This window comes from Otolemur garnettii, unplaced genomic scaffold (genome assembly GCF_000181295.1).
Source record: "Otolemur garnettii isolate 467f Iridium unplaced genomic scaffold, OtoGar3 scaffold00087, whole genome shotgun sequence".
Taxonomy (NCBI): Eukaryota; Metazoa; Chordata; class Mammalia; order Primates; family Galagidae; genus Otolemur; species Otolemur garnettii.
The window spans coordinates 5,075,224-5,091,227 of NW_003852482.1; the positions used below are offsets into that span (position 1 = coordinate 5,075,224).

Genomic DNA, 16,004 nt, shown 5'->3' on the forward strand with positions numbered 1-16,004 from the left:
AAAGGGTCTTCAGGATCGCACTGAGGAGGAGAGAGCTGTAGGGCAGGGTGGCAGTGTGGCTGCTGGTTGGCTAATGAGGCACACTCACTAGTTAAGTGACTCCTGCACATAGTCACTGACTCTGCACTTCACAGCATAGGATATTCAAATTCGTATCTCCACAAATCTATGAATCACCAAATGTCATGGGCCTCTGGGCCCCTCACTTGAGTGTTAAAACCACAAGTGCCAAAAGACTACCACTGCCTGTGGCAGACCCCTGTGCACATCCACAGTCCCAGCCACATTCATGACCTTTCCACAGACCTGCTCCCATTTTGGAATTTTTTTTTTTTGAGAGAGTCTCACTTGTCACCCTTGGTAGAATGCTGTGGCATCATAGCTCACAGCAACCTCCAACTCTTGGACTTAAGCAATTCTCTTATCTCAGCCTCCCTGGTAGGAGGGACTGCAGGCACCCACCACAGTGCATGGCTATTTTTTTTTTTCTTTGAGACAGAACCTCAAGCTGTCCCCCTGGGTAGAGTTCTGTGGCATCACAGCTCACAGCAACCTCCAACTCCTGGGCTCAAGCGAGTCTCCTGCCTCCACCTCCCAAGTAGCTGGGACCACAGGCGTCTGCCACAACGCCCGGCTATTTTTTGGTTGCAGCCATCATTGTTGTTTGGCAGGCCCGGGCTAAATTTGAACCTGCCCCCTTAGGTGTATGTGGCTGGTGCCTTAGCCACTTGAGCTTTTTTTTTTTTTTTAAGAGATGGAGTGCTGCTCTAGCTCAGGTTGGTCTTGAACTCCTAAGCTCAGGCAATCCACCTGCCTAGGCCTCCCAGAGTGCTAGGATTACAGGCGTGAGCTGCCGCACCTGGCCCCCTTCTGGAATTTTCTATCTTGGTTAGAGGTCACCTGCTCAAGGTTAAATCCTGATATCCATCCCCAACCTCTCGTCTTCTCCATCCAGGCTCAGTGAGGCTCCTTCTAAACAGCTCCCCCACTCACTGTTTCATCTGTTCCCCTCGCTGCTGTCTTGCCTGAGACTGGCCTCTCACTGCCTACATGTGGCAGCCTCTGCTGAAGTGTCTGCGCCTTGAGCTTAGCCCCTCCAGCCATTATCACTCTGCAGCCAAGTGGCCTTCAAGAAAACTCTGTTCATTTTACTTTCCCATAGAAAACATTTAAAAGCATCCCATGGCCTTATAGAATCAGAACCAGAGATGTATGGTAGGCAGTGCTGCCAAATGGTCAAGCTCTTGGACTTGACCACAAGAGTTCAAGTGTCTGCTCTTCAGCTTACCAGCTATGAGTGGAGGCATGTTCAGGAGCCATGCCTCACTTTCCTCAGCTGTTAAATGAGATAACAGCAGGGCCTATTGCACAGAAGGTTGGTGCCTAATTACAGTCATTGTTTTTATTATTAATAGTCTAGGTCCATGTCCAGCCTCTGTCCACATCCTGAGGTCATCTGTCCTCCCAACTTTCCCCCTACAGGCCCCACCCTTTTGCCCCAGCAATACTGTGGTTTTGCTGTGGTTGTCACACTGCCTCGTTCCGTTTATTTCCCCCACTCCATGTGCTGTTTCCCTTACCAGGAACCCACTCTACACCCCCTGTGCCTGCCAAACTCTTAACCATCCTCCCAAATCCCAACACCAAAGTTAAAAGACTAACAACATCAAGTGTGGGATGACTGGAGCTCTCGTACACTGCTGGTGGGAAAACAATACACCAGAACCTTGAACAATTAAACATGCACTTATTATGTAACCCAGAAATCCCACTCCTGGTTATTTATCCAAGAGAAATGAAAATATATGCTCACAAAAATATCTGTATGGAAATTCATCATGGTGTTTCCATGGTAGCCCCAATTGGCTACCTAAAAACATTCATCAACTGAACAGACAGATAAACAGACTGTGGTACGTCCATACGATAGAGAACTGTGTGGCTATAAAAAGGAATGAAGCCCTGACACACGGTGAATCTCAGACACCAGTGAAAGAGGCTGCATTCTCTGCAGTGCCAGTTACATGAAATTTCAGGAAGATGAAACTATAGTGACAGGAAGGAATCTGTGGGTTGGGGCCAGGAACGGGTGAGGAGATGAAGTTCAGAGCAGTACAGGGAGCTTTGGAGGGTGAGGGAATTATCCTTCATCTTCACTGTGATTCAGGTTAAATGATTGTGTGAAATTACCAAAATTAGGCAAACTGTATGCTTAAAATGGATGAATTTTATTATGTAAAAACAATAGCTTCATAAATAATAAGGAGGGAACATTTTAAAGCCAGCCTCCAGCCTGGCCCCCTCTGTGAAGCCTTCCCTGATCTCCCACCCCCAGGCTGCCCTGTCCTCGCTCATGGCCCAATTGTTGGACTTTTCCATGACCATGTCACCAGGTCATGTGTGCCTGTCTCCTGATTATTCCAGACATCAGGTCTTTGACACTGCACTTCCCTCTGCCCCTCCCCACTCCCCTTAGTAACAGGAACCTTCGTTATGGAGCACTTACTATTCTCCAAGAACTGTGCCAAGTGCTGCCTCAGTCTTTGCAAGGTGAGTATCGCTATCCTCATCTTACAAAGACATGGAGGCTTAGAGAGGTTAAGTAAACACCCAATAGGTGGAACTGGTGAGCTGGTCTCAAAGCCAGGTTGGTCTGCTGGAACAAAGCTGTGCCTTAAACACTACGTCCTGTACAGTGCAGTGCATGGGGAAGAGGGAAGGCTGTCAGGACTGACCCTGGAGGCTGCAGCCCTTCCTGGGGTCCAAAGTCATGTGATGCACATGTAATATCTGTGCACGCCAGTGTGTGCGTGTGTGTGTGTGTGTGTTCTTGATCCACTATAACTTAAGCTTTCCCCCCTCCTCCTTTCTGATAAAACCAAAATGCTAAATTAGCCCTCAGCCCAGGAGACCAGTATTACCTTGCAAACAGCTAGCACCTCCAAGTTGCCATGTAATTAAACCACACTCCCAAAAAAAGCACATAACAATGTCACCACCACATTACAATGGCCACCTCCCCTGAAGGCCCTACCTGCCTAATACGGTGGCTGCTGTGAAACAGATAATCCTGCTGCCAGCAAACTGCACCCTGAGCAGGTCTGTGCCACGTTCACAGCCTTTGAATGTGGAATGTTGGGAGGTTTTATTAAGAAATACTCTAGGGCCGGGTACAGAGAAGAAGTAGCAGGTTGTTTCTTTAATCAACCCAATTTTCTGGTGTATTCTACCTTTTAGCATTCTGGAAATCCACTCTTCCGACATACACGCTGAGCTGGGTTTTTGGAGTCCCTGTGTTTGCTGCTGTCAGCAGCCTGGTGTGTATCTGAGAGGAGCGTTCGACCAGGGCACCCTGGGTGCTGGTCTGTGAGGACTGCACCCTGTCTGCATTCTGTTCCATGGGGATGGGGGGGAGGTAGGGAAAGGCCACATGGTCCTGGTAGCAGGAGCAAAGGATCAAGTGAAGACAAAACCCCACGTGGCCTGGCCAGAGCAGGCCTGCTCTCAATTATTTGCTGGGCTTGAGATGAAACTGGAATTAGAACAATATACCTTGGGGGGAGGGGGTCCCTAAAATAAAAAATGATCAATTAATTTGACCTCATTCACTACATGTCACCTACATCCCCCCAAAGAGGCAGGCGCTACCTGACAGAGAGAAGCGTGTCACATCCAGTGGCATCTGCACCAGGCTGAGTTGATTTTGGGGACAGCACAAAATGCAGGATAGGTGATAGAGTGTGGAATCTGGAGAGTCAGACAGGGGTGTGGATCCTGGCTCCCCTGCTTTGCCCACCTGAGCCTTAGTCTTCTCCTCTGTAAAATGGGAACACTAACCCCTGCCTCATAGAGCTGCTGGGAAGACTGACTTGAGAGGGATGAGGCTGTTGAGCCCCTTAGTATGGTGTCTGGCCCAGCAGAGTGCGCTCAGCCAGCCTCTGTGAGAAGAGACGGCACCAGCCACGCTCACACACCTCCTGCACGCGTGCTGACATGGAGTCGCCCTGAGCAGGTCTGTGAGGCTGTGCCAGTAGGTGACAATACGGTGACTAGAGGGCCATGTTGGAAAACCCTTACTGGGTTTTTCTCACCAATGCTCCTACCTAGAATTCAAGCTCTGATGCAAATGGTACCATGGAATAAACTCAGGGAATGAACAAAAGAGGGGAGAAAAGGTTTATTAATCCTGAAATCATAGTATGGCCACTAGGACAAAGAGTATGGAGGACTGTCAAAAAAGTTACAGAACCACCGTCTGAGCCAGCAGTCCCGCTTCTGGGGAGATATCCAAGGGAAATGAAGTCAGGGTCTGGAAGAGACATCTGAACTCTCCTGTTCACTCTGAGATCACTCACAATAGCCAAGATACAGAAGCAACCTGAATGTCTGTCACTGGATGAATAAATGAATGAATGAGCAAAGAAGATCTGATGTATACTTCTACATACATGAATATATTCGCACACACAATGCAATGCTATTCAGCCATTAAAAAGGAAGGAAATCCTGGCATTTGCAACCCGGATGAACCCAGGAGACGCTAAGTGAAATAAACCAGGCACAGAAAGATGAATACAGCATAATTTCACTTATGCATGTATGTAAAATCTAAAAAAATGCTGAACTCAGAAGCAAAGAGTAGAAAGGTGGTTGTGAGGAGCTGGAGGGTCTGGAAAGAGGGAGATGTTGGTCTAAGGGACAAAGTTTTGGTCCTATGGGATGAATACACACTGGAGACCTAATGCACAGTATAGTGAGCATGGTTAATGACACTACATCGTATACTTGGTGTTTGCCAACAGAGTAGATCTTAAATGATCTCACCATAAAAAAAAGTGATGCTATGGATATGTTAATTAGCTTGATCATGGCAAATCATTTCACGACATATACATATATAAAAATGTCATACTGCCGACCATACACACATAGTTGTGAAGTTTTCATTGTTGGTCATACCTCAACAAAGCTCGGGAACAAGGTGAGAGCCTCCTCCACACCTAAAATTGCTGATAAAGAAGTGATTGCTCGGCTCGGCGCCTGTGGCTCAGGTGGCTAAGGCGCCATCCACATACACCTAAGGTGGTGGGTTCGAATCCAGCCCAGGCCCACCAAACAACAATGACGGCTGCAACCAAAAAATAGCCGGGTGTTGTGGTGGGCGCCTGTGGTCCCAGCTACTTGGGAGGCGGAGGCAGGAGACTTGCTTGAGCCCAGGAGTTGGAGGTTGCTGTGAGCTTCAATGCCACAGCACTCTACCCAGGGGGACAGCTTGAGGCTCTGTCTCAAAAAAAAAAAAAAGAAGTGATTGCTCACCTCGGTCAGCCTGCTGTGAGTTGCCCACAACTGGAGGAGGAGCTGGCATGAGCACAGTACACAGATTGTCCAGAGGCAGCCCGTCCAGAAATTACCTGGGCCCCCTTCTGAGTCAGTCTCTCTGGATACCTGTCCGGCAAGCCATATTTTTGACAGGCTCCCTAAACAGCAAGGAGCACTCTACACTATGTGTCTTGGCTACCTGGGAGCTGGTGTTCACAGGTGCAGATGGAAACTGGACCCACTTGTGCCCGGCAGATGGAAACTGGGACCACTTGTGCCCGGCAGATGCAGAGACCTGCGGATGAGTGCGCAGCCTCAGACTCTGGGATCAGAGTTTAGCCCTACTCTCTGGCGTGACATGAGCTGACTCTTTCATCTCCTAGATTGTAAGGAAGCTCTTCTCAAGCTTTTCCCCATAGTGAAATATCTGACAGGTCATAGGCACGTGCTCAGTGAGGAGAGTACCCACCATGACTGACTGTGATGGGACGATTAAATTAGATCGGTCATTTGCAATCAGCACAAGCATATAAGGGCTAAGAGGAGTGCTGTTCACCATAGGCTGTGATCCGACTGGCATAGAGTGGTGCCCAGTGCCCACAGCCTGGTAGGAACTGCCTGTCCCCCCAAAAGACCACATCAGAAAACACAAGAGTGAGAGAAATAAGACCAGAGAAATTGCTCTTCTTGGGGCAGGCTCAGTGGCTGGCACCACTGTCTCTGTAATCCCAGCACTCTGGGAGGCCAAGGTGGGAGGATCCCTTAAGCTCAGGAGTTGGAGACCAGCCTGAGCGAAAGCAAGACCCTGTCTCTATTAAAAATACAAAAACTATCTAGGTATGGTGCCGGTTGCCTGTAGTCCCAGCTACTCAGGAGGCTGAGGCAGGAGGCTCTCTTGAGCCAGGAGTTTGAGGTTGCTGTGAGCTATGATGTCACGGCACAAAAAAAAAAGAAAGAAATTACTCTTATTTTTCAAAAGCCAGTAACCTGGGCATCCATCTTCATAGCAGAATTACTTGTAAAAGCCAAAAGGTGGAAGCAACCAGTGGCCCTCAACAGGGCACTGGACAAACACGGTCTAGCCACCCAGTGGAACATTACTCAGTCTTGGAAAGGGCTGAGGCTCAGACGCAGGCTGCACACACCACCAGTGAACGGTGCGGATGCTGCACTCAGTGAGGCGAGCCAGACACAAGGACACAAATGCTGCAGAATCCCACCAAGGCACCAGAGCCATCCAGTTCCCGGGCTGAGAAGAGAATGGCAGTTGGGGCTGGGGGAGGAGCCAATGGGGACTTTTCATTTAATGGGGACGGAGTTTCAGTTCTGCAAGCTGAAAGGGTCGTGGTGGGGGTGGTGCTATGTGCACAACAGGGTGGTGTCTGATGCAGCTCGGCACTGAATGCCACTGAACTGTACACAAAAAAGGGTTAAAATGGTCATTTTTATGTTGTGTGTATTTCACCGTGATTTTTTAAAATTTAAAAAGAAGGGAAAAGATCAGTAACCCATAAATGCTGGTATTTTACCAGTAGTGACAAAGGATTCACAACACACCTCATGGTGGAGCCTGACACTGCAGGCCTTGGGGAGACCACAGCCGGGGCCCCGCCAGCCCACACAGGACTCGGATCAGCTTTCCCCTGCTTAGCCATCTCCCTTGAATCCCACCCCGGGCACCTCCTGAATCTGTGATCCAGGAGGACAGGCCGTGGCATGGCTGTGTGGAGGGGGTGTGTGCCGAGGCCCCATTTCTCTCACTCCTCTTCCCTGGCACGTGTCCAGCCCATAATAAGGCAGATTCTCAAAGGAGAGAGAGTACTTCCTGCCCAAATGACAAGCTGTGGATTATGCAGATATCTTTCCAGATTTGGCATTTGTCTCCCTGGCAATGCTGCAGGTGGCTCTAGGTTTGCTTGGCTGGAAAGCTCCATCTGAACGCCTTATCCCCACAAATACCTTCTTCCGCTGCCTCCCCTAACACCCCAGCTCTGTGTGCAAGCTGATCTCCCTCAGAGCTGCAGGCCACCTCTCGGTAGGAAACAGGGAGGGACGAGGAAAGGATGCTTTCACCACCCCATCGGGGACCGGCTGGAGCATTTCACCCTACTGGTCGCTCAGCTGTCATCCAGGGAGTGCCCCACGCCTGCCCTGTAGGCCCTGGCGGGCCACTGTCACCTATCCAGGGCCCAGCACAGAGTTGACGCTCAAGTAATGGCATTGAAATGAACTCAGGGGTCAACAAATAAATTCAGAAAGTGGCCCAGGACTGTCATGGCCACTGCCACGCATGCTTTGCAGACCTAAACCAGTGATTTTGAAGTGCCAGTATCTGTTATTCATGTGTGTTCAGAAGCCCCAGGCATTTAACCATGCATCCTGGAGTCCTGTTTCCAAGGTCGTACTCTGACAGGAGACATATAGACCGTGCTGTTACCCTTCTCATAAACAGTGCTTACACATCTTGAGTTCACTCACTGAAACCCAAGCTGTTGCGGGTGTGAGTGACAATCACCAATACTCTGAAAGCTTGGTGGCCCAGACTGAGCCCTGCTGCTTAACAAAGGGCCGGTTTACCAAGATGGTCTGTTGCACATAAAATAGACACAGGCTTATTTTTAATTAAAATACTATGTAATGGTATTTCATCTACTAAATGGATAGACGAATAAACTGCAGTGTATACAATGGAATGTTGTCCAGCTATTGGCAGGGAGGAAGCAATGCGACTGCCCTAACGTGGGGGACCTAGAAAACACGCTGAGAGGAAGCTCCACACAAAGGTCACGTCGTCTCTAAAATGCCCAGAACAGACAGGAGCACAGAGGCAGAAAGCAGATTAGTGCATAGCAGGGAATGGGAGGCGGGACCAGAAAGTGATTAATTACATAAAGGGTACAGAGTGTTCTTCTGGGGTCATGAAAAAGTTTCAAAATAGACGCGCTGGTTACACAGCATTGCGAAGGCATGTGAAACGCCACCAAATTGTACCCTCAGTACAACCGTGTTCACAAAACAGCTTTCAAGTGACAGCCTGGCCTCCTTGATTCGAAGCTTGCAAAGACCACTGTTTTCAACCCCATCACCCTTCTCTCTTCAGCCGTCTTCCCCGTTCCTCTTTTCATTCTAAATACACCATGCCAGGGTTGGTGGGACCGCCGGCCTTTGTTTTCAGAGTGAAATGTTGAGAAGCTCACCCCACAAATCTGTCGATTGCGTGCTGTTTTGAAAGAGAGGTGCTGGTTGTACAACACTGTGAATGCACGGGATGCCGCTCAACACTACACTCAGTAAATGGTTAGCTGAACATTATGTGAAACGTGCCAGGGGTGCCTCTGAATAATCACCAACCTGTAAGAAAAGGTTTATGAGATTGTGCAAAATGATGCAGCAGGAATTACAACACAGAGGGTTTTCTCCATGTTGAATAATTTTGCCAATTACACTCCCATCAAGATGCAGATGCCATTCTGTCCAGGTGACAATGGTCTCGTGTAATTTACCCTCCCTGTGATTCCTGTTCCATGCCAGGCTGCCCTGCTGGCTTGCAAACTCCCTAGGGGGTAGGGGGTGACAGGGGCTTTGTCTACCTTACTTCCTGTAACCCCAGTATCTAGATTGGTTCCTGGCACACACAGTCAGTGCCAAATGGGTGAATGACTACCAGCAACTGAGCTTCACTCAAAGGGAGCAGAAGGCGAAGGTCATCTGGACCTGCCCAGTACTTCTCAAACGGGAAAACGCACAGAGATCCCCTGGGACCCTGTTGAACCACCCATTCTCATGATTTGGTGGGTCTGGGGTGGGCGCTGAGGTTTGCATATCCAACAAGCACCCAGATGCACCTGCAGGACCAAGAGCCCAGGCAGGCCGGACCCCAGCCTTGCTGCAGAAGGACAAGAGCAGGTTTCCAGCCCTTGAACCCAGCAGCCGTCTCCCCGCAACTCACTGCTCACTCTGCCTCCTTGTGCTGAGGCTGCCTAAGCACTTCCTTGTTGTTACCCTGAGGAGGATGATTCAGGTAATTGGCAACTTTTCCCGTGATTCCAAGGTAAGCTGTCATTTCAAGGGAAATGCGTCCACTCCAATTCCGAACACTCGGTTTTCAATGTTTCCTTATGTGTACTGGGGGGAGGGGAGAGGGAGCCTGTGGCCCTCCAAAGAAATATGCCGTTCTTCTCCTTTTGTGTTTCCGAGCATGTAAACTCAGCTTGAATCACAGCTAATAAATAGGTCATCTTGTACTTTCAAAATAAAAACATGCTGTATTTCAGTGGAATAGCAACTGTACATTAAAAAGCTGTCAACTTCACTACAATTTCCCTGAACCTTGCGCTGCAGAAAGATACCTTGTCACTCAGAGTTGAGTGCAGTTTTACTGAAATATCTCCTTGTCTGCATAAATAATGAGTAGAATTGCATGAAAATATCTGGCCCATAGCCTCGTTTTCCCCCCACTCCTGAAGAAACAAGTATGCAAATGACAGATTTGTGGGGTGAGCGTCTCAACATTTCACTCTGAAAACGAAGGCAGGCAGTCCCACCTACCTGGGTTTCTGTATTTAGGATGCAGAGAGGAGGGACGGGGTGAGGGGTGAGGAGAGAAGGGTGATGGGGTTGAAACCAGTGGTCTTTGCAAGCTTCAAATCAAGAGAGCTGGACTGTCTGTCACTCAGCAGCTATTCTGGGAACACACACAGGTTGCATCAGAAAGTGCGAGGAGCCTGGGAGACATCTGCTGAAGAATGGCCCAGACCCCGGGAGGTGTTTACATAAGATAGGGAAGCCCACACTGCCTGTCTGGGGGATTCAAGCACCACTCTTCACCTCTCCCTTCACCTCTCTGAGATGCCACTTCTTGGCTTCGATGGGCCTAAGGAATGACAGGGCACTGTGCAATCCTTCAGGCTGATCTGGATGTTAATCATCACTCGTCAATAGCTACTCAATGACATTGTAGCAGAGTTATTAACAGGATGGGCTTTGGGGTCAGCCGAACTGAGGTTCAGATCTTGGCTCTACCACTCACTAGCAGTGTGACTTCAGGCAAGTTTCTACACTTCTCTGAGCCTCAGTTTCCTCATCTGTAAGTGTAGATAACAGTAGTATCTATTCTTGTCGGGCTGTTGGGAGGATTTGACAAGAGAATGCACCTTAAAACTGGTGCCTGGATGGCTCGGTGCCTGTGGTTCAAGTGGCTATAAGGCACCAGCCACATACACCTAAAGTGGCGGGTTCGATTCCAGCCCGAACCTGCCAAACAACAATGATGGCTGCAACCAAAAAATAGCCTGGCGTTGTGGGCACCTGTGGTCCCAGCTACTTGGGAGGCAGAGGCAGGAGACTCACTTGAGCCCAGGAGTTGGAGGTTGCTGTGAGCTGTAATGCCACAGCACTCTACCTAGGGGGACAGCTTGAGGCTCTGTCTCAAAAAAAAAAACAAAAAAATGGTGCCTGGCCCATAGAAAGGGCATGGTCATAGAGGGCTGCCATCATTGTCACTGCTGCTGCTGCTACGAAGTTAATGTTGGTGAGGATGCTGCTGATATCCACGCTGACAATGAAGACGATGGTATGCTGCTGATGAGGCTGTGATGTTGGTGACCCTGGACTTTATAATGAAGATGATGGAGACGGTGATGATATGTGGACAATGATGACATTGACATTAATGATGAGGCTGTGATGTTGGTGACACTGGACTTTATAATGAAGATGATGATGAAGGTGACAGTGATAGTCCTCATTCCTCCTTGCATGGAAGGACCATGGAATAAGGGAGAAGTCAGCTCTCGACAGGAGGATTAGAGCAACAGCTGAAATTGTAACTGGAGCTCATTTATCTGAATATGAGTCAAGGAGACTAAATCAGACCACCAAGAGGTGGGTGTCTCAGCCCAGAGTGCAGGGGTGGAGGGAGGAGGAAGATGCCTCAGCTTAATCATGGGACTTCCACAGTGATGGGAGCCAAAGCCACTGACCTAAACTGGTGAGGGAATAGCCACCCCCGGTCCTGCATGCACCTGTTGGCTGTACTGGCTGGGCAGCGCTTGTTCTGTGGGACTGAGAGTGGGGTAAGGTGCAGAGCAAAACAGCATGTTCAATCCCTTCCTAAGTGTTCTTTATTTAAGAATATTGGCTGTATCTGCCCCCCACCCCCAGATAACAGGAACTCACGGACCCTCTCATCCCTGAGACTGGGATGTGTGGCAGTGAATACATTCTCCTAATGTATAAGACAGCTGTCCACAAAGTGTCCAGGCATTGTTAATACTATTTTTATGTTACATGGCTGGATATATGTGTATATATTTGAGACTCACTAGAAACCAAAGCAAATTTGTATCAGCTTACCAGAGCTGATCATTAAGTTCCCAGGAGTTTTGCAAGCCAATTGGTACACACAGACATTGTTAAAAATTAAATTATTTAAACTTATAACTACAAAATTATATTAAAAACAACACAATACTCAAATCTCATCACTTCCAAATTATTTTGTTACCTTTTCCTATTACCTATGCTCTTGAGATTTATTTACATCTATTATATTTATATGGTGAAAAATACCATAAGCCCATTTTCCACACTCACTCTAAGATGCAGAAGTGGTCACGTCCTTCTCAATGGCTTCGCACTGCCCTCAGACAATTCCGAATTCCTACCATGACATCCAAGACTCCCTCCTCCAGCCCCATCTCTTGCCACATCCTGCCTTGAGTTTGAACTTGCAAAGTTGCTATCTCTCCATCCCTAGAATATGCCTTGGGCCTTAGCTCATGCCGTCACCCATGCTCAAGAGGTAAGGAGTAAACTATAACTGGCGAGGACTGTGATAAACATACTAACGGTGTATCAGCAGCTAACAGAGTGTGCTGGAAGCAGGCCCAGTCTTGGGGACAGGGTGATCAGGGAAGCCTTCACAGCAACAGGCATTTTCATCTTTTGTTATGCTTTGGGTTTTTGCATAGATATTACCTGCACATGGTACAAAATTCAGATACCCAGGGTATGGAATGAAGAGTAAGCCTCCCTCTTGTTCCTGTCTCCCAAGAGCCCCTCTCACCCCACAGAAGCAAGTCCTATCATAACTTTGTTTACACTCTTATAATAGGAATTTTAAAACGGGGGTGGGCTGCAATGAGCTATGATCACATCACTGCACCCCCACACCACTGTACTCCAGCCTGAGCGGTAGAGCAAGACCTCATTTTTAAAAGAGAGAGAGTGAAGCTGGGCACAGTGGCTCATGCCTGCAGTCCTAGCATTCTGGGTGGATTGCTTGAGTTCAGGAGTTAGAGACCAGAGTAAGACCCCTATCTCTAAAAAAAGTAAAATAGCCAGGCATTATGGCGGGTGCTTGTAGTCCCAGCTTCTTGGGAGGCTGAGGTATGAGGATCTCTTGAGCCCAAGGGTTTGAGGTTGCTATGAGCTATGACACCACCACAGCACTCAACTCATGGTGACAGAATAAGACTTTGTATTAAAAAATAAAAATAAAAATAAATAAAAGAGGCTCAGTGCCTGTAGCTCAAGTGGCTAAGGCAACAGCCACATATACCAGAGCTTGCGGGTTTGAATCCAGCCCAGGCCCACCAAACAACAATGATAACTACAACCAAAAAATAGCCGGGCGTTGTGGCGGGCACCTATAGTCCTAGCCACTTGGGAGGCTGAGGTAAGAGAATTGCTTAAGCCCAGGAGTTGGAGGTTGCTGTGAGCTATGATGACACTATGGCACTCTACTCAGGGACTCAGGGTGATAGCTTGAGGCTCTGTCTGAAAAAAAAAAAAAAAGACACAGAGAGAGAATAGAAGACAGAACAGAGGAGAAGGCTATGTGTCCAGAGAGGCAGAGCCAGGAGTGATGTGGTCACAACCAAGAAACACCTCCTGGAGCCACGAGATGCTGGGAGGGGCAAGGAAATACCCTCCCCTGGCACCTTCCAGGGAGCTCAGGCCTGCGACACCTTGATTTCAGACTTCTGACCTCCAGACTGACAGGATACATTTCCGTTGTTTTAAGCTGCTGAGCTCGTGGTGATTTGTCGTGACCGCCACAGAAAATGAATACACCTCCCAAGTCCACAACCAGACCATCCTTCACTCCCTGGGTCCCCCCAGACACAGCACCTGCTGATGATCCCAGACCACAGCTGAGCAAATACCCTCCAGTAACAAAAGATCAGAAGCACCAGCATAGAATCCCCTCTCTGCACAATCTGCAGAGTTGAACCCTGGGCTTCTTCCCCTCGTCTGGTGTGCAGAGGGTGCTGATAAAGTCATTAGCTAAAATCGCCAAGCATTCCAGGAAAAGGCAAGGGGCCGAGACGAAGGCGGAAGACCCTGGGGTGCCCTCGTGGCACCAAGGAGTGAGGTCATGCTGGGCCCTATTAAATACCATATTAATCGGATTCTTGCCATCTTGGTGGAACCAACCGCTGATGGGATAGACGTTAAGTCTGTCGGAGCACAGCTCTGCCGTCTGCCAGATGACATTATTAGGGAGGCTCCTTCGGCCTGACCGGCCGCCCATCCTGGGGACCAAGGCTTTCATAAACTAACTGGCCTCCTCGATTTAGGGGTAAAACACTCTGAAAAGAGGTTCGCACGCTTTTTACGTGTATTGGGTTTGAAGTAAGTACAGGCCGGAACATTGTAATTCTTGATGACTGGGGAGATGAGATCTCGGATCACCACAGATCAGCTCGGTGATGGCTCAGCCGGGCAGAGGTGATGAATGAAAGGGTTTTCTAGTGGATTTTGCTGAAAATCTCTCTCCTCAGAACCCCAAAATGAAGCTACAGCATTCAGTAAATAAATAAAATAAGTGGGCAATCTTGTGGTGACATTTTCATTAGCCCACTCTCTTTCTGTCTCATTAGCCTTCGTGGGGAGAGGAAGGATTGTTTTAATTAGCAGGGTTGAAAAGTCTTCCTTGGGTGCCTCCCCTCCCGCTGCTCCTAGGATTACCCTGTCAGCTTATAAATACAATACCCAATCATTACAGCCCACCACACCACCTCCAAGGGGATAGAAGAAAGGGGAGCCACTTGAATCCATGTTAAGCATCTTTGAACAATGTTCTTTCTCTAAGCATCCAAGTATAATTGAAGCGTAATATTGGGCTTTATCAAACAGCTCAATGTCCTGCCACGGAAAAGCCTTTTCTAGTTCGGACTGGCCATGTGTTCCCTCTTTCTCTCTTTTGTGCTCCAGGCTGGGAGGCAGAGCAAGCGTCTGGTAGAAGGGCCACGCTCCGTCCCCTACCAATTCTGGGGCAGGGAGGGAAGAACGGCCACGCACAGAATGGGATCCAGGCTTCAAAGTCCCCACTTGGAATTACTGGTTAACTGGGCAAATCAAAATCCTGACCAAAAGCAATCCCCCAGCCCCCTACAGGTTCCTGTATCCATTTTCACTGCTGGGAGGCACTCGGGGGCTTGATAACCTATGTGTTACTGATACGAATCATGTTTCAATCACACCAAGTTGTACTACAGATTGGTGCTTCTCAGTGAAGGCCGAATTGCAAATTCACAGCTTCCACCCACCTGTGCTCGCAACCATGCCTTCCTTCGTGGAGAAACGCCTGCCTTTGAATCTTAAAATGAAAGTGTCTTAAGTTTGAATTGAAAATAAATCTAGATGTTCACAGAAATGCCAAGGCAACTACTTACTGGGAAGAAGTCTCCCAGGCACTCATTAAACTGTTTATTTACTGGCTCATCCGACAAACCTTCACTGAGCACCTACTTTATGCCAAGCACTGCAGCACTGCGGACAGAGAATGAAGCAGCCCTGGTTCCTGCCCACAAGGAACCCACAAGGACAGATATCTTAATGTACGTCGTAAGAGCAATGACAGAAAGGTACAAAGCACATTATGGCAGCAAAGCGCGGGCACAACACTTCTTAGAGTGGGATGAGCTCAGCAAAGGCTTCCAGAAGAAGGGCCTCATAGCTGGGTGTTAACAGAATGAGGAACGGGGAGGAGTGGGAAGGGCAGAGAATGGCATCTCAGCTGGGAGGAACACAGGTGGGCAACTAGGTCATGCCATCTGGGGTGTCCTTCCTCATAGAAGTGGTAAGGTGAGTACCACACAGCACGAGGACACCTCATAGAGAGCAGTGGGTAAAGAGAGGCCATGGGAGCAGAAAGAGCTGGCACGTGGGGCTGCAGACAAAGGGAATCTGGTAACAAGCAGCACGCATGCCATTTCTTAGAACCATATCATTGCCCAAGCCCTGCACATTTACACACATTGGTCTCATGTGATCCTTGCAACAACGCCACAAGGAAGGGACTGTTAATATCACTACCCGTCTTTTGTAGACAGAGAACTAAGGACTAAGGAGCTAAAGTGAGTTGCCTGACGTTACACAGACAGTGAGTGGAAGAAGGAGGGTTAGGGTGCAGCTCTGCACCCGTCCAAAGCCCATGCCTGGTCCATGGGCTCCTGGCAAGACTGTGAAGCTGACGGTGTCCAATACAGTCACAGCCATTGGCTCCCCACATCTCAAGTCCTAACTCTATTTACGTATTTATTGTAAAAGTCTGAATTCTGTTATATTCCTTTTAAAAGTTCTTTTATTTATATTCCTAATAAAAGTTATATTTCTTTCTTTATATTCCTGGCTCGGCGCCTGTGGCTCAAGTGGCTAAGGCGCCAGCCACATACACC

At 48.6% G+C, this 16,004-nt stretch overlaps 1 protein-coding gene across 2 annotated transcripts in view; it reads right to left on the reverse strand.

The window, feature by feature from the left end:
- Positions 1 to 16,004, reverse strand: part of CFAP77 (cilia and flagella associated protein 77) — a 136,232-nt gene that overhangs the window by 98,928 nt on the left and 21,300 nt on the right. The window contains exon 3 of one of the 2 annotated variants that reach the window (XM_003794879.1): positions 3,263 to 3,303. The exons of the other annotated variant lie outside the window; for it this stretch is intronic. Coding sequence (XP_003794927.1) covers positions 3,263 to 3,303 — 41 coding nt within the window. The remainder of the gene's footprint in view (positions 1 to 3,262; positions 3,304 to 16,004) is intronic. 2 annotated transcript variants of the gene reach the window in all.